We start from the raw sequence: 20728 nt of genomic DNA on the forward strand, positions 1-20728 counted from the left end.
AATTTATCTAAATATCATTGCAGCTTGAGGATTTCTCATAGGGCTGTATATGAACCAATGCACTCGGTTAATAACTTGAACTCGACTCAATTTAGACTCGATCATGTTCGTTCAAGTTAGTAAATAAATAAGCATGAACATATTTCTAAAACTTGAAACTTAAATGAACTAAATATGAACATAATCGAACTAGTTCATTTATGTTCACAAATAAACTCATTTGGTTTTCAACAAACAACTTGTTTAATACTCGATATGAAGCTCAAATATATCACATATCATAGATGATATATTATTTAAATAAAAATTAATTTGCTATAATTTATTTAATTATATAATTAATCATAGCATATTGTTATTATAAGTATTTTTAGATTAAGTCTTAATAATGTATTTATTTTATTATTTATTATTAAGAATTTAAAAATTAATATGATGAAATCCTAAAAGTGAACGTCACTTTTGTTCATTTCTTTTTTGTTATGCTTGATCGAACAACTTTTGATTTTTTTCAAATATTTTAAAGATTGTTGACTAGTTTCACATTATGAGTTAATTTATAATACTAGTTTAGTTTAAATTTTTTAAACTCTTGTTTGATTTTTTTTTTTCCATATTAATTCATTCTTGTGAGATTACATATATTACAGACACTAGATGATAACATTCCAGTTAGTTTATTTGCTTATATCATATACAAATTATACGACTTATTCAATTGTTTATTTATTTAGATTTCTAAAATTTATGTTTTCTTTTATATGAAAATTTAGATTTTTTGTTTGAATTTTTAGTTCTTTTATTAACTCTTTTAAATAAACGTTTACTTGTTAAAACAAATCAAGTACAAATATTAAAAATTTTAAGCAAGAAACTTGAACAGCATGTGAAAGCTTGATGCAAGCTCAAATCGAACATGAACAACTTATAATTATATCAAGCATCAAAGTATGATACACTCGGCTGGGCTCAATTACGAGAAAATATTACATCATGAGTCATGATGTATTTTCATGTGCGGATTGTATACAAAATAACACCACAATACTTTCAATAACACCTCTAATAACCCCATCCGCACCTAATCAGGATTAAATATTTTTTGCTCATATTACAGCCCTAATCTCTCCTCATAATTATTCAAATATTCGCTCCCCGCCCTACGGCCACAGTGCGGGCCCACAGAATTTGACACTGCGGTATCGTGTTAGGGGAGGTAGAAGAAATCAGCTCTATATATATGTGAAAGAAGCCATTTCATTCCTCTCGCGAAAGCTCGCTGATCCAAGTTCATGGCGAACGATTTAGGGGAGGTAGAAGAAATCAGCTATATATCATTTCATTCCTCCCGCGAAAGCTCGCTGATCCAAGTTCATGGCGAACGAATCTTCCGGTGTGCGGAAACTATTTCAAATTGTAAACTATCAAGTGCTATCAGCTCTCATTTTCATTTACGGAACTTTATCGAGCTCGAACTCTGCTAATTGTTTTATTTGTCAATTTTCTGGTGATTCATTAAGCTCATCTCTTTGGCGATTGTATGGGGGAACTCAAGGGGAGTTTCCTATAGGATGGTTAGACCTTAGGACTGGGGTGATCTGGTGATGGTTGAAATGGCTTGCACACACTACACTCTCTCACGTACCCCAAACCCTAGAATCCCATAGTTTGGTACAAAGATGCCGGCAGTCTGGGATCCTCTGCAGATTGACAATGTCGCTGAAATGCTTCCGCGAGTTGGAAACCCCTTGCGTCCGTATCTCGAGTAAGAGCAGCCGAAGATTTTCAAAGATGCCGGCTATCTGGGATCCTCTGCAGATTGACGATATCGCTGAAATGCTTCCGCGAGTTGGAAACCCCATGCGTCCGTATCTCGAGTAAGAGCAGCCGAAGATTTATTGTTCTAATATCTAGAGCGAACTTGAAATTACAAACCCTAATTGTTTGATTAAGCAGAAACTTGATCTTCAGGAGATGGTCAAAATTTCTTGTGTTCATGCGAACGAAAGCTCATATCCTTTTCTGTATCGAGCAGTTTCGGACACGGGAGTTGGAAGCTGCTTGGATGAGTTTCGAACAATGGACTTTGGAGCTCATCTTGTTCAATGGGATAAATGGGGTAAATATTTCCTTAAAAGTACTACCATCGGAAATTTTTCTGTTAAAGGAAGGGTAAGTCATTCTGGGCCCGTTTTGAGATTGGATAAATCACGGTCCAACATGGAAGTATCGCATCATCTTGATGTTGGGAAGTCCTCCTCTGTAGCTGATAGTGCAGGGGAAATCGAAGATGTTTTAAATATGGATTTTAGCTGCTTTTATTTATTTTTGTCTTTCTAGTCTTTATCTTTGTTATCCATGGTTACCAACTAATTTGTCTTTTTTTTCTTAGATGGATTGCTTTTCATCACTACAACAAGTAAGTTATCTTTATTGCTTCACATGTATACTATGAGCTAACTGGTTATTTGATGTTCACAAAGTAAATTTGTATTTAGAGTTATCTAGCAAAGATTTAATTGCATTATCATTATTAGTTATGAACATCAACAATTACCTGTGTTACTCATCTTTTCACGCTTTGGTTGGTATTGTTGCATTTTAAGAGTTCCTACTTGGCTAAATATATTTAATTTCTTTTTCAAAAAATCTGATGATATAGTTTTTCTTAGCCTAGAGCTTTCTTTGGATTAAAAGCCCATATTTTTGTCTTCATAACATTTGCCACATAATTAGTCTGAATTTAGTTGAAGTTAGATATAAGGTTACTAGTAGGGAGTTTAAGAGAACAAATTATGTTGCTAAGAATTTTTCTTTTAATAATTTTTATAATGGATTAGAGACTAAAAAATGTAAACGAGATAAGAGGAGTAAAGATTTAGTTCAAATAAAGTGTATTAAGAATGAATTATATGAGGATATTGAATATAGTTTAGTGAGATATTTTGATGTTAAATAGAGATTGTGAAAATACGATTGACTTTAGTAATATTAATATTATAAATAAAAACCAATTTTTTATTTCTACCGTCACATTAGTAAAACAAAAATTGAGACGATTTTAAAGAAACTAAAGTGTGAAAAAGTAGTACGACATGATGATTTTTCAGTAAAAGTATAAAATTGTTTAGTAGATCTAATAATTTTCTGGCTTATTAAACTTTTTAATATTATTTTAAAAGTTAAAAAGATGCTCGACGAGTTCAGAAGGAATTTATTAGTTCTTATTTTTAAGAGTAAAGAAGATGCATAAGAGTGAAAAATTATAGAGGAATTAAGTTAATGTGTCATAAATTAAAATTATGGAAGAGACAAATTGTAGATAGATTATGACATGACACAAAAAAATTTCAAAATCAATTTGGGTTTATGATGGGCAAAGTTTACTATGGAAGTTATATATTTATTGAGAGGTTTGATGGAGAAGTACAAAGAGAATGAGGATTATCTACATCTTATTTTTGTTGATTTAGAAAAGTTAATGATAAGGTTTCATGGGAAATACTTTGGAGAGTTTTACAAAAGAAAAGTGTTGATATTGCTTATGTTCAATTCATTAAAAATATATATTAGAGCTGTTAATTGTATTTAAACACAAGAACTATTGATCAAGTATTTTCTTTTATCAGTTGGATTACATTAGGGATTGATTTTAAGCTCATATCTTTTTTTTTTAGTTTTATGTTCTTACTAGACATTTATAGAAGGATGTATCTTGGTGTATGCTTTTCGCTGATGATTTCTTCTTGCGGATAAGGCGAGAGAGTTTAGGAGAAAGTTGAATTCTGGAGGTCACTTTCGTTTGAGTAGATACAAAATTGATTACATGGAATAAAATTTTAGTAACATTAGACAGTGACAGTGTTGTAAAAATGGGTGATCAAGTCATTAAAAAGAGAGAACATTTTATATATCTTATGTATATTGTTCAAAATGATGGTGATATGGATGGGGATGTTATTAGTAGAATTTAATTTGAATGGTTGAAGTGGAGGAATGCATTGGGTCTATTGTGTGATAGAAAAGTATTGTTCAGGCTTGAAGTAAAATTTTCTAAGATGGTGCATGGTGAGACCTTTAATAATTTATGGCGCATAATGTTAGCTTGTACAAGAGAAAGCATAAAATTAAGTTAAGTGTTGCTGAGATGAGAATGAATAGGTGGATGAGTGACTTTACACCAAAAAAAAATGAGAAATGAATATATTCATGGAAGGGTTGGAGTAGCTCAGGTGGTAGACAAGATTAGAGAATTTCCTTTGATGTGATGGTCACATTAAACGTCGAACATCTGTTGACCCAATTAGCAGAGTAAATATTTTAGATTTGACAATTGTTAAGAAGGATAGTGGTAAAAATTAAAAAGACTTTAGGCTTGTTGTATAAAAAAAATGATCTTAGTTTATTAAAGTTAAATGCAAATATGACACTCAATAGGACAAAATGTAGAAAAATGATTCACGTAAACAACCCCACTTAATGAGATAAAGCCTTATTATTGGTCTAAGCTCTTTGAAGAGTATGGAATATTTCATAAAAATTGCTTGCCAACCTTAGCAATTCAAACAATATCATGAAATAAAACACTCAAGATTTTATGTTCAAATTCTTGCATGCTTATCCTTTGTATTCATGAAATTGTTTTTATATTCACAAGATTTAAAAATTTGATCCTTTTGTGGAATGTGGTAATTTAAAAGTTCAGTATTTTTTTAAGAATTTGTCACTAGTCTACATAATTTTTGAAACAATTTTGTATTCAGTATATGATGAATATCATCTTCTCATGGAATTTGGTTATTTGAAATGTCGATATTTTTAAAGAATTTATCACCAGCTCTACGTTATCTTTGAAGCAATTCTATATTTAGTATATGAAGGATATCATCTTTTCATGGAAGTCAATTGATTAAATTCAAAACTGGCATATTTTTTTTGAAGCTTAGGGAACTTGTTTATAATTTTTTAAACTAAGGAACTTGGTAGAGGAGAGTTCAATTGTCCAACATCTCTTGAGATTTCCTTAATCATTATTTGTGAGCTCATAAAATTTCTCAATAATTAAAATATTGCTCAAAGTTATTTTTTGTCATTCATTATCTCAAAATTTGATGCTAGTATTTGATTCAACTTGAGGAAATTTGATTATTTATGAAATTTAATAATTCAAATTTATCTCATTGACTAGTAGTTCAAGCAACTCATTAAAATTAAGATTTCAGAAGATAAGTAGTCTTAACCATAGAATTCATCTTTGGCATTTGTAAAAAAAATCAAATTGAGTAGAGTGATTTCATTGTAATTAGTGAGTTTAAATGGTTGCCTTAGAAGACGATAACTCTATCATATGGTGGGACCCATTGAAGGAGGGTACTCGATGCAAAGACATCAAAGGAAAACGTGTTACAAGTCTCGACCACTTGTGCTTCTATATTTTCAATGATCTATGTTATTTGGCTAAAAGTTAATTTGACATAAAAGAACTATAATAGTTAAATTCATTTTGTAATAAATGATGCTTTCATGTAATTTGAAAAAATATTAATTATAAAAATGAGAGACATGATTTTCAATACATTAAATACAAAAATAAGCCAGGGATCCTTGCTTGGATGAACGCCTATTATCTACATTCTTAAGAAATTGAAGTGGGACGTGACTTCTAAGTCCTGAACCGACCACGAGAGTGCTGGTCGCTGAACCGACCAACTAAGGTTGTGAGCTGGATGTCACCGCTCAAAAGACTTAAATATTACTTTTCGGTCCTACACCTAGCCGATGTGAGACTTTTTGTCCGTGACATTCTCCTCTACCCAATCACATGACGCCCTCATCACCGATCGCCTCCACCGAGGGTCCCACTGGAACATGAAGAGTCCACACACCTGACAGACAGTAATCTGCTCTGATACCACTTATCACCTAAAAAAAAAAAAACTCATCCCGATGGTTAGTAGCCCGAGACTTAAATATTGATTTTCTCGACACTACAACAAACCAATGTGTGGGACTTTTGTCGGTGATAGGGAGCAAAAAAAAAAAACTCATCCCGATGGTTAGTAGCTCGAGACTTAAATATTGATTTTCTCGACACTACAACTAACCAATGTGTGGGACTTTTGTCGGTGATAGGGAGCTACCCTTCACCTCCCAAAAGAGCTCTTAGGGGTGGTGGACAGCCCAGGATTTAAATACTGCTCTTCGGCCCTACATCTAGCCGATATGAGACTTTTGTCCGTGACATTCTCCTCCACCCAATCACGTGACGCCCTCGTCACGGATTGACTCCTCCGAGGGTTCCACTGAACCATTGAGAGTCCACACACCTGACAGACAGTAATCTGCTCTGATATCACTTGTCACCTCCCAAAAGAGCTCTTAGGGTGATGGGCAGCCCAAGACTTAAATACTACTCTTCTGCTTTACACCTAGCCAATGTGTCAGACTTTTGGTCCGTGATATACCGCTTTTTCTGCTCTCTCCCTTTCTGTTTCTTGTCTTGTTTCCCTTTTCCTTTCTGTTTACTGCCCAAGTGAGGAAGTGAGGCTACTTTGCCACCTAAAGGGGAGGGGCTTCCCTTTCTATTCTATCATCGACTATATATCCATTGTTTGCTTGCTTGCCTAGGAGCAATTTTTTATTGATTCTACTTTCCACACTCAGGTGTTCTTTCCTAGCTGTATCGGACGACAGGTGCTCCAACTATATCCTACTTCGAGTTTGAGGTGATGATGACCTCCATATTCTCCCGTGTATCCCTTTCCCCTATGCACTGTTCTCCAGCTGACTCGCTCACCTTCCCTTGACCAGCTGTTTCGCTGTCCCAATTTTTGCTGTCGCCGCAAACTCTACTTCGAGTTTGAGGTGATGACGACCTCGATCTATTCTCTCTAGATTAGTGCCTAAAGTCATTTGTTATTCTAGCCTAAACCCTAAACTATATCCTACTTCGAGTTCGTGGTGATGACGACCTCGACCTATTCGCCCGCGTTTCCCTCTCCCCTGCGCGCTACTGTTCTCCAGCCGACGCCCTCACCTTTTGTTTTGTTATTTTATGTTATTTCATATATCTCCTAATAATTAATATGAATTGATTATTAGAGATATTGAAAGATATATCTTTCGTTTCATATCATTTCTTTTTTATTATTTTTCTTATTATAGGATTCTTGTAATGGTTATTTATACTCCTTCATATCAATGAAATAATTAAGTATTTCACATTATTCTAAACTTTAACATGGTATTAGAGCATAATTTTGTACTCTAGCCACCAGTTTTCCTTTGAGATTTGTCGGACTCCCTTTCTGCCATTCTCTGTGCAGGGCAGGAAGGGAGGGACACTCATCTTGGTATTTGAAATAACGATTTTTTCTTCTTCCTGCAAGCTATTTTTGTTGGCCGACCCTTCCTAACCGGGAGCTTCAACTCTGTTGGTCTCCGAAAAATCTATAGCCGTCGGTTCCCCTAGCTGCCATCGTTTTTCACCTTAAATGCTATTGGTTCCCCTTTATCGGTTTTCTAAAGGTTTCTGTCACCGATCCTTCTGGCACGTAGTTTTAGCCGCCAGATCTCTCTCCGCTAAAGAGTCTATCCCGGGATTCCATTCTCGGTCCTTCTTGTCGCGAGACTGGAGCGCATCTACAGTGACGACATGCTTGAGATCCTCATCGAGGATATATTGTTTATGCAACCAACTATGGATTACTGCCACCCTCTCACCGGCGGCCTTTCTCGACAAGATTTCAGCCGGAACTCTGTCGACCGGCTCTCGCTCTCAATGACGACCCTTCTCTGATGAATTGTGTACCAGTGGCTTCTCTACCGTCCTTCCCAGCAGCATGATTTTCCCGCTATTCTTCCTTGAAAGACCTTCCCGTTATTCTTACCCGAAGGACTTTCCCATAGGAAAAAAAGTAGACTTTTTCTGCTATTCTTTCCAGTCGCAGAAAACAACACTATTTTTTTTCCTGAAATCCAGCACTGCTTCCTGTCATTTCCTGTTGTTCTTCTATAAACATTCAACATTAGGTCTTGCAGCTGGATCCATCACCGACCCTTTCTCTTGCAGTATTTTTTCTTTTGTGCCCAAGCGTTAGGGGGAGTTGTGTTTCCAGCCGCCCTTTCTCCTGCTGCTTTCTCTGTCAGTAGAATTTGATGGGTGTGATTTACTTTTTATCTCTTTGTGAAATTCCCAATTGAAGAGCCGCCACCGATCGCCATCAATGTTCGGAGAGCGGGACTTTCTCTCTCCAGAGGCACTCCTACTCGAAGAGGAGAAGTTCATCATTGGTGAGGCGAGATTGGATTTATCCTTGAATGGAATCTCGACAGCCAACCTACATTCTCTTCTTCATCGGTTTCATCCCTGTTGCCGAAACCCTCGTCTATCTTCTCTCTAGGCCGAAACACATGACAAACAAAACTCAAAATTCAACCAAATATGAACTTTGAGTCTTCCTATAGGCACTGTAGAAACTGCAGTCAAAAGACAATCACAATTATCTACTTCCGTGCAAACTCCTCTGCATCTCTCTAAGCTAAAACACATTACAGACAACTCAAAGTTCAGCCAAGCCTGAATTTTGAGTCTTTCTGTTGATCAAACTCCTCTACATCATTACCTGTAGGAGCTTTCAGTCTACCTACATACACTGCATGAACTGCAGTAAAAGACAATCAAAATTTTCTACTTCTCTGCAAATTCCCTGCAGCAGTACTAGTATGAGTTTTCCGTCATCCTACAGTCACTGCAGGAATTGCAACCACTAATGTCTACTTACCTGCTGTCGGTCAACTTTTTTTTGATTGATTAATTTTGAAAATATGGTGTATGAAAATACCTTCCGTCTGTCTACAGACACTGCGGTAACTACAACCAAAGACAACCGCAGTACATGATAAAAACTTCTAGTTCTACTTCACAGGATCTTGGTCGCTCATTGTTTGATGTTTTCAAATTCAAATTGAACGTGATTTTCAACCATGTTTCAACTTGAGGGGAAGTTTTATGAATTATAATAGGAAATAATTTATTCCTGTAAGAAGTTATGATGAATAAATTATTTACTTAGATTAAGGAGATTTTCATTCTTATTTTATATTTATTTTCTTAGATTAGAAATTATTTGTTTTCTTATTTTATGTTATTTCATATATCTTCTAATAATTAATATGAATTGATTATTGGAGATATTGAGTGATATATTTTTCATTTTTATTATTTTTCCTATTATAGGATTATTGTAAGGGTTATTTATACCCCCGTTCATATTAATGAATTAATTAAGTATTCCGCATTATTCTGAACTTCAACATCCCCCATCCCATCCTCTTCTTGCTACGCTCGCCAATTTCTTTATAACTTACCACTACCCCTCATAGACCTTATCACCGTTGCCCGTTGGGCCATCCCTATTAGCCCTGATCGAGGATTCTTGTTATGTTGCCTTTTCTTTTCTAATTTGAGTCTTGTTTATAACCTCATTGGCTTGGAGGAATAAAATTTTGCTCTTCCTATTGCATTCGAGATAACTACGGTATTAGAGATGAGTTTCCATTATGTCCAACATCAGAACTTTTTTCGTCATTCTTACGCTTCAAGTATCTATTAGAACTTTAGTGGAAGATATTTACATAGTGCCAAGCAAAATTTATCAATCTTTGGTCTACCAATATATCTAAATATAAAGTTACGCCCTTTTTTAATTTATTCATTATTTTATCTTTATAATTGGCTAGGTTGAATCACCCAAAAAACTTTAAAACTTGAGAAGCGCTTGATTGATCCAACTTTAATTTCTTCAATATTTCCTCAATTTTGGCTGTCCAGGTTTGAATTGAGCAATATGAATTTTCTTTATTTGCTTGGCTATAATGGATTGCTTAGGCCTGAGTTCTCTTCCAAGAGTTGCTCCACTCTACCTCTCACTTTATTGTTCTTTGTAATTGTTGTTTATTTGATTTAGTTAGAAAGGATGTCATGTCAAGAATAAACAAATTGTTACATAGCAAACATATGTAAATCCCAGTGGAAAAGCAACTATGAAGATAACTGGACAAACAGTTCTTTCGAGATCAAATTGAATGCAATTTGTTTTTGGGCATTATCATAATGTATAACAGAAAATCATCTTCTCCAATCTTAAATTTTAATTAAATTTGCTTACTTTATAAGATTAGATATTTTGTTCAATCTCTTGTTCCTTGTGTAGTTGTTTTTCAAAATATAAGAAAATCAGAGAATTATAAAAGATGAACTCTCTCAAATTCGCATGCACCTGCTTGACTCCATATGAATTCACCTAGATTAGTGCCTAGAGTCATTTGATATTTGTTTCTTGTCATTTTGTTTTTAATACTTTATTTAGGCATCAATGAAAAAGATATTCATCACTACCGATTAAATTTACAAGAAGCAGTCTCTTCGAAGGTGAGGTTAAAAAGGCTTCCTTCCACATCTAAACATTTTGGCACCTTCAGGCATGTAATCGACGATCATCATATTTTTTCATTAGATAAGTGAAGTGTTTGAGAAATGATAGAAGTATCAATCATTTCATATGTATGGTCACTTCCGTTTCAGTGGGACAGAGGTATATTTTTCAACTGATGAAGACAATATTGATGAGCTTGTGACATGGGTTGTTCACTTTGTTCAAAAGGTACAAAGTCATTTCTGTTCAAGCAGTTGAACTTCTTGTCATTGGTACAATATTGAAGTGATGATTCCATGCTTATGTACCAAAGAATTGGATCTGCTTTCTCTCCAAAGGCTATTCACATTCTACATTATTTATGGTTGGATTACTTCCGCAGTTTTGTTGAAATTGATATGTATTGTAACCATGTTAAATTTTTGCACTAGTATGAGTCAATAGTTTAATACTTGTATTTATAAATTATATTTAGATGAGGTCATTTTACAATGTAAAATCTTACCAAGTGATGTTAAAACAAGATAGATTGAAGTTTTGCTAACTAACCCTAAGTGTCGAGAAGTTCTATTCATTTTGATATTTAGAAGAATTAATCATTCTAATACTCAAGTACATTCATTTTGAAATTTAGAAGAATTATTCATTCTAATACTCGAGTACATTATATTGTTGGTAAATTTTGAATTGTTGTCTTCCGTAGTTCATTTCATCAAGCAAGTTATCTTGAAATGAAGAAATAAGAACGAAAGGGATCAAATATAAGTATTGAAAGTGATTGTTTTCGTTGCATACTATGTTTATCACCCAAGATGTTATACCAGTTAATTATCAGATTTTTCTCTTCTATAAAGCTGTCAGCCAAGTCTTTTTTCCAATTAAGCTACCAACGCCCTTAGGATAATGTCTGAAACTTGAAGTTACAAGGTTTTTGCTGGAAGTTTATTCAACTTGAAACCAAACCAATTTTTCTTGAAGAGAAGTTGTATAACAATGAAAACTTTGGTAAACATCTTATCTCCTTCATTCATGAGTTTGGCTTCTATAGAACCTTACAATATTTTTTACAAATAACCCCTAAACATGTTCTATATTCCCTATTTATAATTAGACCTCTCAAAATAAGATACAAATCTCACCACCCCCCTCAAAATGGGCAAAAAATATTTACTAAGACAAATCTAATGAACTATGTCTTTTAGTTAGGCAGTCAACCACCTGCTTTCTAGTGGCTACATGAGTTAGCTCCTGTAGCTCATTATTCAACTTTTCCTTGATGAAGAATCTATGAAAATCCACATGTTTGGTTCAATCGTGTTGCACAGGTTGTTGGCAATACTGATTGCTGACTTGTTGTGACACCCAACTTCATTTGAGTTCCTTGATACACCTTGAGCTTGACCAACAAGGCTCTCAGTCACATCATCACGGAAACTCCTAAGGCCATGGCTCTATACTTTGCCTCTGTTGTTGACCTGGCTACTATAGATTGCTTCTTGCTCTTCCAAGAGACCAAGTTGCCCCCTACGAACATGTAGTATTCTAAGGTGGATCTTCTGTCATCTGCACAACTCGCCCGATCAACATCACAATAGCCCTCAATGTCTACGTGCCCATTTTTCTTGAAAATCAACCCCTTCCCTAGTGCACTATTCAGATACCTTAGAATCTGATACACTAAGTTCATTTGACCCTTCCTTGGATCATGAATATAGCGGCTCCTCATGCTCACTGTAAATGAGATATTAGGACGCGTGTGACTTAGATAAATCAAACGACTCACCAAGTTTCTCTCACGATTAACTGATACTCTTGTCTCTGCACTCAGCTTGACCTTTTGATCAATTGGAGAGACTGCAGACTTGCATCTTAGCATACCCGTTTCTGTGAGGAATCTAGTACATATTTCCCTTGAGATAATATCACCCTCTTTGATACATAATCCACCTCAATTTTAAGGAAATATCTGAGATGTCCAAGGTCCTTCACTTTAAACTCTTTACCCAATTTTATCTTTAGTTGAACAATCTCTTTCTTATCATCACCAGTGATAATCATGTCATCAACATACACAACAAACAAAGTGATGTGACCATCATTTTTTTGATGAAAAATACCGTATGGTCGACATTGATCTGCTGATATTCCTTTGTCAACAAAAATTTTCTAAACTCGTCAAACCAGACTCAAGGGGACTGTTTCAAGTCATAAAGCGACTTCCGGAGCTTGCACACCTTGCCTACTGTCTGACATGTACCGAATCCTGTTGGTATGCCCATATACACCTCCTCCAGTAACTCACCATGAAAAAAAATGTTCTTCACATTTAGTTGGTGTAAAGTTTATGCACCATTCCAGCCAGAGTAACCAATATTCTCACCATACTCATCTTTGCCACTGGTGCAAAAATCTCATCATAGTTAATGTCATATGTTGGACTGTATTCTTTAGTCATCAATCATGTTGTAACGCTCCACTTTCTCTTTTAAGTTTTGTTTTTCTGTGAGATCCACTGGCATTTAGGGCTGTCAAAATGACTTATTGTTTACAAACAACTCGTTTCGGCTTGTTAAGTAGCTCGTATTCGATTCATTCACTGAAAAAACGAGTTGAACACGAACAAAGTTTTTGCGCTCAATATATAAACGAGTCAAACACGAACAAAGTTTTGACCATCCTTCTTCTGCTCGTTTTGGCTTGAAATAATTATATATATATATATATATAGATGTGTGTGTGTGATTGATGAGTATTATGTTTAAATAATTTAATTGACTACAAGACTACAAAGATAATAAAAAATTAAAATTTTTAATTAAGAAATTATTAATTAGAAAATTGAATAAATATATACTAAATTTTATTTAAATGAATATTTTAATATAAATAATAAAGTTTAAATCTCGCTCTTACCTCTAACATTTTATGGCTGTGTGAATAGGATTATCAAAACAACTTATTGTTCATGAACAGTTCGTGTTCGACTCGCTAAACAAACAAGCCGAACAAGGAAGCCGAACACGGACAAATTTATTGAGCTCGATATATAATTGAACCGAACACGAACAGTGATATTTTTTAACAAGCCGAACACCAACAGATCTCGGACTCGCTCAAGCTTCGCTCGTTTACACTCCTAGTTGCACTCAACTGTTCTTTTTGCCGTGGTAATTGTACCATCTCCCACGTCATGTTCTTATCGAGAGGTTCAAGTTCCTCCAACATTGTAGCTTTCTACTTTGGGTCCTCCTTAGCTATCTACAAACACTTGGGCATAGAGGTAATGTCTAAAGGTACAATGAATGCTTCGTGTACAGGCAATATATTAGAGTATGAGACAAACTGAGCATTATCATATGAGAAAACAAAACAATTAAGATAATAACAATCAGTAGAATGACCCACATTGCTATGAGAGGTTCTCCTTAATGCCATGAGAGGGAGGAGAAGGGAGAGGAATCATATCACTAGAGTAATCGGCTTCGGAAGTGGAAGGTGTAGGTGTCTCAGGACTCAGGGTAGACCAAGACAAGGGAATTGATTGTACAAGTAGCACGGCATACACTGTTCTCTCATTTTGCCTCCTGCTTCTATACACTCTTAGCTCTCTTTAAGCTTGAATCCCTCCACTTTCGAGCTCATTTTCCTCATTTTTGGCTCTTCCTCAGCCGATCCTTCCCACACAACGAGACAAGACATCGTTTTCACATGTACCAATCTCTGACCATCACTACTCTCCCCCTCACCACCCCTCATACCTCCAATATTCGACGAGTCACCAATTGGTATGGTCACCTCTAGGATGTAGTACGCTTTGAGCTCTCTAAATGACACATCCATGCTCACAAACAATCTCTTTTCTATCGAACACCAAAAAACATACCCCTTCTGAGTAGCAGAATAATCCACGAAAATATTCGTCACAGCTATAGGATCCATCTTCCCCACTGATGGTCTGTTGTCCTTCATAAAAACCTTCAATGGGAGGATTTCGCTGTTGTCTCCTTTCAACATTTGACAATGAATTTTCAATCCAACACTCTCAAGGGCATTCTATTGATCAATTGAGCTCACATTCAACATTAACAGGTTTATGAACTAATAGATTACAACTCATATTAGCTTATTTAATGTCTCATCCTTATTAGGACAATGCATCTTGCTTTATCTTGTTTGCAACTAAGTCAGCAAAGAGATTGTCTGAATGGGGGAGCCAATCTTAAAGACTACAATCCTTTTAGTTATATGAACAAATAATTAAATTCACAACGTCAGAAGTCAATTTTAGTAAACTCACAATTGTATTAGTTTCATTTGATGGTTATTAGGACACCGAATCCTTTGCAAATCAAGACTCTACGCATCAACCTCTAACATATTCGTAGCTTTTGGCTTAATAACTAAATGAGCACATCGGCATTTACATGAAAATAATCTCCCTTCATGCAGTTACTTCATTAATCTATTTGTTGGATTTAGCTTTGTTTGTGAGCAATATTAGAACTTTGATAGCATGACTTTCAAAGCTCTGTTGATTAAAGAATAAAGAGAAGAAGAAGAGTTCTTTTTAGAGTGAGAGATGCTTTGAGACAATATAATTTGTGGCAAAGATTCTCCACAGCCTTAGTGTGTGAAAGTTGGCTTCTGAAAATTTTTATCTGTAGATCTTTGTGGATACAAACAAGCTATGTTTTATCTTAAAAAGTGAATAAAAAGTACATATGCAAGAGGTCCTGGGATCATGGCCTTGCATATGCGGTGTATGTGCATTTGGGTGAGTGTGTGGAAAAAATGTTATAAAAAAAGGTGAATAAAAAGTATATTTTTTGGACTTTTTCATATACATATGAATATATTTAGTTAAAGCACTCATGTGATTTTTTTGGATCACAACCTAAACATGTTAATGAAGTTAACAACTAGGTGATCAAGGTTGTGGGTCTAGAAGTTAAGTTGCCTATCCACTTGACGGTGTTCTTGACTCTTCAGTGAAGTTATTGACCTTAATTAGACGCTAGCGAGTAATTCCTAATCTGAACTAGTGACCCTTTAGGTGGGGTGTGTTGGCCTAGTCTAACCTTAGGCTAAGCATTTTTTGGGAAGTCCTCAATATTCTTGCCTTGTCCATCCTATTCGATCATCGACGAGCTTGCTGTATTATCCTTTCCTACCACTCTGCCTCATCTCTTGTTTGTTGAATTGCATTTTGGGGATATTTGTATATACATTTGGATTCATGATTTAATGTATCTCTATTGATTAAACAAGTGAATTGAATGACTAATTTGTTTTTATTGAATGGTAAAGGAAAAGTGACATTCTACTGCCTTGATAAGTTGTTGCTTTGGGAACAACAGCTATTTCTCACTTCGGTAATGAGATTGTTGTTTGTTGTATACATTAGCAATTGTAGTTGCTTATAAACATGGATGGATCCTTCTCATTTGAAGCTTTACTTTTTCCTTCATTTTTTCCTCTTGATACCTTTGCAAATTCTCGTTTATCGAATTGAGATGGTTGATGCACTTGTGGCTGAAACAATGGATGTTGTTTATCGTGAGGTGCATCAAAGTATTCTTTGCAAGCAGAAACAAGTTCAACAAAATGAAGGATAGAGGTTAAACCAGCTGACTTCAAAGTAGAGGAGAAGTATAGCTAAGGGTGGGACAAATAGGGTGGCAGAATCCTAATATAGTCATCACTCAAGTAGTCTCAATGGAACCCCTTGTTGCTCTTATAAACATGTTGAATTTTCTTATCATGGAACTTCAACTTGACTTAGCGATGTCTGCGGCTGCTCCAACTTAAATGATCCAGTCTCATTTGAAATACACGACTTCAAAATATTCTTATTATAAAAATTATGTTATCTCATTAGGTCCCACAACTTATTTTTTGGATCCCTTGATAGAGGGTCAATTATGGGTCGTTGCAAAGTATGGTTGATCAGTTAGCTACATAAGAAGGGATAAATTTAGAATTTCTCTTTAAACTACTCGGCTAATATAACATTTATTTGACTATCAATGAGCTTTTTGGTTCTTGTTTAGTAGAATCAAATTCTAGTGTTGATGTAGGTTCAACCTCTCAAACTTGCTTCTGGTTAAAACATTTGTAATGATGTCTTATTGGGATTTCTTTTGTTAATTTTTTGAGAAGAAGGCTTCCGCTTCCTAAATTTTTAGTGAATGGGCTGAGGTTAAAGGATATCATGCATGTTTTCAATAAGTAAGCCTTAGTGACCTAAAGGCGTATGTGCTCTTGAGATTGTATGAGAGACTACCTTGGCTACTTAGTAGAATTTATATTTTGGGAATGTGAACCCAGCGTTGGCATTGAAGTACTTGATTTTTTGAGACAAATTTCATCTTCCAAATGGGGGGATGACAATCGTGCTATATGATGTTAGGTTTATTTTAGGCATTTGTATTGATGGTCCAACTCTTGTTGGTTGACTCAGTGTTGGGTATGGCCGCAGATAGATCTATGATATGAGTGTTGTGACAATTTGTTTAGGTGTCATCTGAAGTCAGGAATCTAGTACCATCACCTAAATCACCTAACCATTACATCTAAGTGTGAATGGGTCAGGTCCATACATAGATTTGTTTACCACTTCACTGGCTACATTGGATATTCCGCTACGATTCATATTTAGATTTGGATGATATTCAGTTCTTGTGACATTTTTGTGCTTATATGTGTGTGTGTGTGTGTGTGTATTGTATTTGGTATTATCTTTTTCCAGGTATTTCATGACGTGAGGTATTTGATATTATCTTTTTCCAGGTATTTCATGACGTGAGGTACATTTTCACTATTTGTTGCTTTTGAAAGATTTATCCTAAATCTCAAAGTACTTGTGAAACCCCTTAAGTTCGCAGGATCTTGGTGTAAATCTTTGGCTACACTCGCCCTGTGACCAGAATGAAGCTGAACTCTTAAATTCGAGGCTCCTTTTGGTGTAAATCTTTGGCTACACTCGCCCTGTGACCATCATTTCATTTTTGGTTACATCATCATTTCATGATACACTCGCCCTGTGACCATCATCTAGTTTCATCTTTGAGGTTCATTGTAATATTTTGTACAGTTATATACACCACCATTGTTATTCGTGACTTACCATTTTGGGATGACACCTACCATAATATCTTTAGTACTATATTATCTGAAATTGTATTGAATGTCCGTTCTATTGCGACCCTTGCCATCACATGTCATGACATAGACTGATCATCTACCGGCAACAAATGAAGAGAGAGAGAGAACGTTGACGATAACACAAAAGAGCATCATCTACATGAATGTCCAATTTGAGCTTATGATTATTACAAACATGGTATAGATGCCATTCTAAGGAAAAAAATTTCCGTACGTCGTTCGTATGCAAGCTACTTACGGACAACAGATGTGATACATCAGCGAAAAAAAAACACCTCGCCGGTATATCGCGTTTGTTGTCTGCACATAACTCGGGTACGTCCGTACGCAAAATTTTCTAAGGTGATGTTGAGGAGATTTTAGTTTCTAAGAGCTATTTTTTTGTACACGTATGCTATCATTTGTTGTATTCTCACACATATTTTTGACTTAAATATGATTTTCTTTTGCTTTTATTTTAATTAAATAAAAATTTGGTGAAGTTTTAAGACATGATTAACTTAAAATTTCATTTATCATTTGAATTTAATTTTTTTAAAAATTTAAAATTAAATATTTAAAATTTTGAGGTGCACAAAATTTTTAATAAAGTTCGTTTGATTTTTTTTAAAGTAGTTTAACTTAAAAAAATTATTTATCATTTATCATTTAAATTTATTTTCTAGAAAAAATTAAAAGAAAATGGTGTAATATTTTTCAGCTAAGTAATATATTGAACAATATTTGGGTGAAATTTTAAAATAAATTTAAATTAAAATTTATTTCATTTAAACTTAAATTTTAAAGAAAATTAAGACAAAATACTGAAAAAAATTTAATTACACAAAATATTGAATAAAATTTGGGTAAATTTTAAACACAGAAACATCAATTCCGCACTTATTTCTCTCCTCATTCCTAAAAAATTCAACTGTCATTCACCCATCTCTTCACAGTCCCACCAAACATCCCTTAATAAACAAGAGAGGAAATGAACATCTCTTTCCTCTTCATTAAAATTATTTTTATTTCAATTTTAATTATCATGTCATGTCGCTCTAGAAATCATGTCATGTAGGCCCAATTTAGTCTATTGTTGTTTTTTTTAATTATGTCGATTATATTAATTTTAATTTTAATTTAGTATAATTTTAAAAATTTTCACCCGACAATACATTGATATACATATAAACGTGGATAATGTGAATAAATATTTATCTTATTAATTTAAATTTTTTATAATACAAAATTCTTCAAAATACACTAAAAAAAATTATAATAAATACTACACATATATTTCAAGCGTATGGTGGTTAATATCATGTCCACTGGCGTATGGCTTTTTTTTTCTTCTTCTAGATTTTCTTTATATATTAATGACAATTACCATGCCATTTTGGAAATTCACATCTTCAATATGAGAAATAAATGAGCCCTTCTTTTTTACAATGAATTAAAACCGTTGGTGCTGATTTGATAGTTCTCAGCATTTTATGGTTTGATTATTCCATATTGTTTATGCATTCATAATTTGTTGAGCATTATGGCATTAGAAGTCCTCTATCATATCATCTCACAATTGTTTGGTGTTCTTTTTTTTTTCTGGCAGATGCTTGTGTTAAAAGTTCAGGTAAGTTGAATAACTAATTTCTTTTATTTGACATACTTATAAAAAGAATTTACTTTCTCTTTGATTCAGCTGTTTAGGTTAAATTGTGTAACAGTTAATTCATTTGATTATATTTTTCTCAGTGATATTCTCTTTCAGTTTTGTAAAAATTATTTGGCAGTCATTAGATGTTGTGACTGATTAACGATGTTCATAAATAAGGGCATTTTTTAGTTTAAACTTTGTTGCATGTTAGATCATTTAGGTTGATAGAAAGAGTTTATCATATTAGCATTGGACAAATTTTATAAACTCAAATGAATAACTTATGAGTAACTCATAGGAGACATTAGATTTTTTTTTGGGTATGAAAAATTTGAGGAGGAAAATCATACGGTTTAGTATAAGTGAAATGATTACGCTAATTTGAATATTATATTGTAAAAGATGCATTTCTCAAAAACGAAAGAAGGAATTGATAGAATGTAATAGATACGAATTTGCATATCATACAAAACAATCTCTGAAGGCTCTCATGAACTCGTCCCACTGTACCAAAGGCAAAAGTGGCAAGGGTAACTTTTGTCTGGTGGATAAGATAATCCATCTATAATCTTCTCCATTCTCAGCAGCCTGTTCTCACCATCCACCGAACTTCCTCCTCCAGAAAAGAGGGGTGGTCGCATATCCTAAAATAGCTTCAAATACTTGTTCATTGATGTTCTTCTACTGCTACTATTTTGAGATTCATCATATCAGAAAATATATCAACGCTAACTGTGACAATTTGAGTTATATTAAATTCAACATTATCATCTTTATCATTTTTCTTCTGATTATCCATAATTCTGAAATAATAACTAAATAATTTAATTAGACTTAATTAATTCTTTCATAAAAATCATGTAATAATCTAATGGATCTATTCATGACATTTACTTGATGGAAAATAACTTAAATTTCAATATGTATTAATTTTTAACTTTACTTTCAAAAATTTAGTCTTTAAGTTTACTATTACGTTATAGTCTTAACATTCACATCTGTTTTAGGAGTACCCTTAAAACATAACCTAACACACCTTTGACTGATATTATCTCGTCGACGTATCGGTTCGTATTCTACTTTACAAGATTGGCTGAGGTGGAAATGTGTCTACTCACTTTTGGCCGATCTTCTTCTGTTGGCACAATTGTTAACGATATAAATTGTATCGGTTCGTAATCTACTTCACAATTGTCTGGGGATAGTAGGATAACATCTACGCGCACGGGTACACTTGTGTCGTTTAAATGTACCACAAGGGAGTGAGTTCCTCCTCTTAAGATACACATATAATCATTCATATATAAATCATTTTCTTCTTTTATATTATGCATTTTTTTTCTTATGAAATATTTTACCTCTATCTACTGATGAATAAATGCAATCTTACTCAATCTATAAGTCATGAAATAAATTGATATATGCACATTTACCAAAGTTTTAAAGGTCGAGAAATAATGCGACACACACACACACACACACACACACACACACA

At 34.2% G+C, this 20728-nt stretch overlaps 1 protein-coding gene across 1 annotated transcript in view; it reads left to right on the forward strand.

Annotated features, from left to right (window-relative positions):
* Positions 1-1349: 1349 nt before the first annotated feature.
* The window catches only part of LOC110019305 (type 2 DNA topoisomerase 6 subunit B-like), a 24439-nt gene continuing 5060 nt past the window's right edge, over positions 1350-20728 (forward strand). The window contains exons 1-8 of the mRNA XM_020716927.1: positions 1350-1416; positions 1521-1536; positions 1785-1877; positions 2036-2119; positions 2393-2419; positions 10371-10482; positions 10586-10664; positions 19189-19209. Of these exons, the coding sequence (XP_020572586.1) occupies positions 1375-1416; positions 1521-1536; positions 1785-1877; positions 2036-2119; positions 2393-2419; positions 10371-10482; positions 10586-10664; positions 19189-19209 (474 nt within the window). The 5' untranslated portion in view covers positions 1350-1374. The remainder of the gene's footprint in view (positions 1417-1520; positions 1537-1784; positions 1878-2035; positions 2120-2392; positions 2420-10370; positions 10483-10585; positions 10665-19188; positions 19210-20728) is intronic.

Source organism: Phalaenopsis equestris, unplaced genomic scaffold (genome assembly GCF_001263595.1).
Source record: "Phalaenopsis equestris unplaced genomic scaffold, ASM126359v1 Scaffold000054, whole genome shotgun sequence".
Taxonomy (NCBI): Eukaryota; Viridiplantae; Streptophyta; class Magnoliopsida; order Asparagales; family Orchidaceae; genus Phalaenopsis; species Phalaenopsis equestris.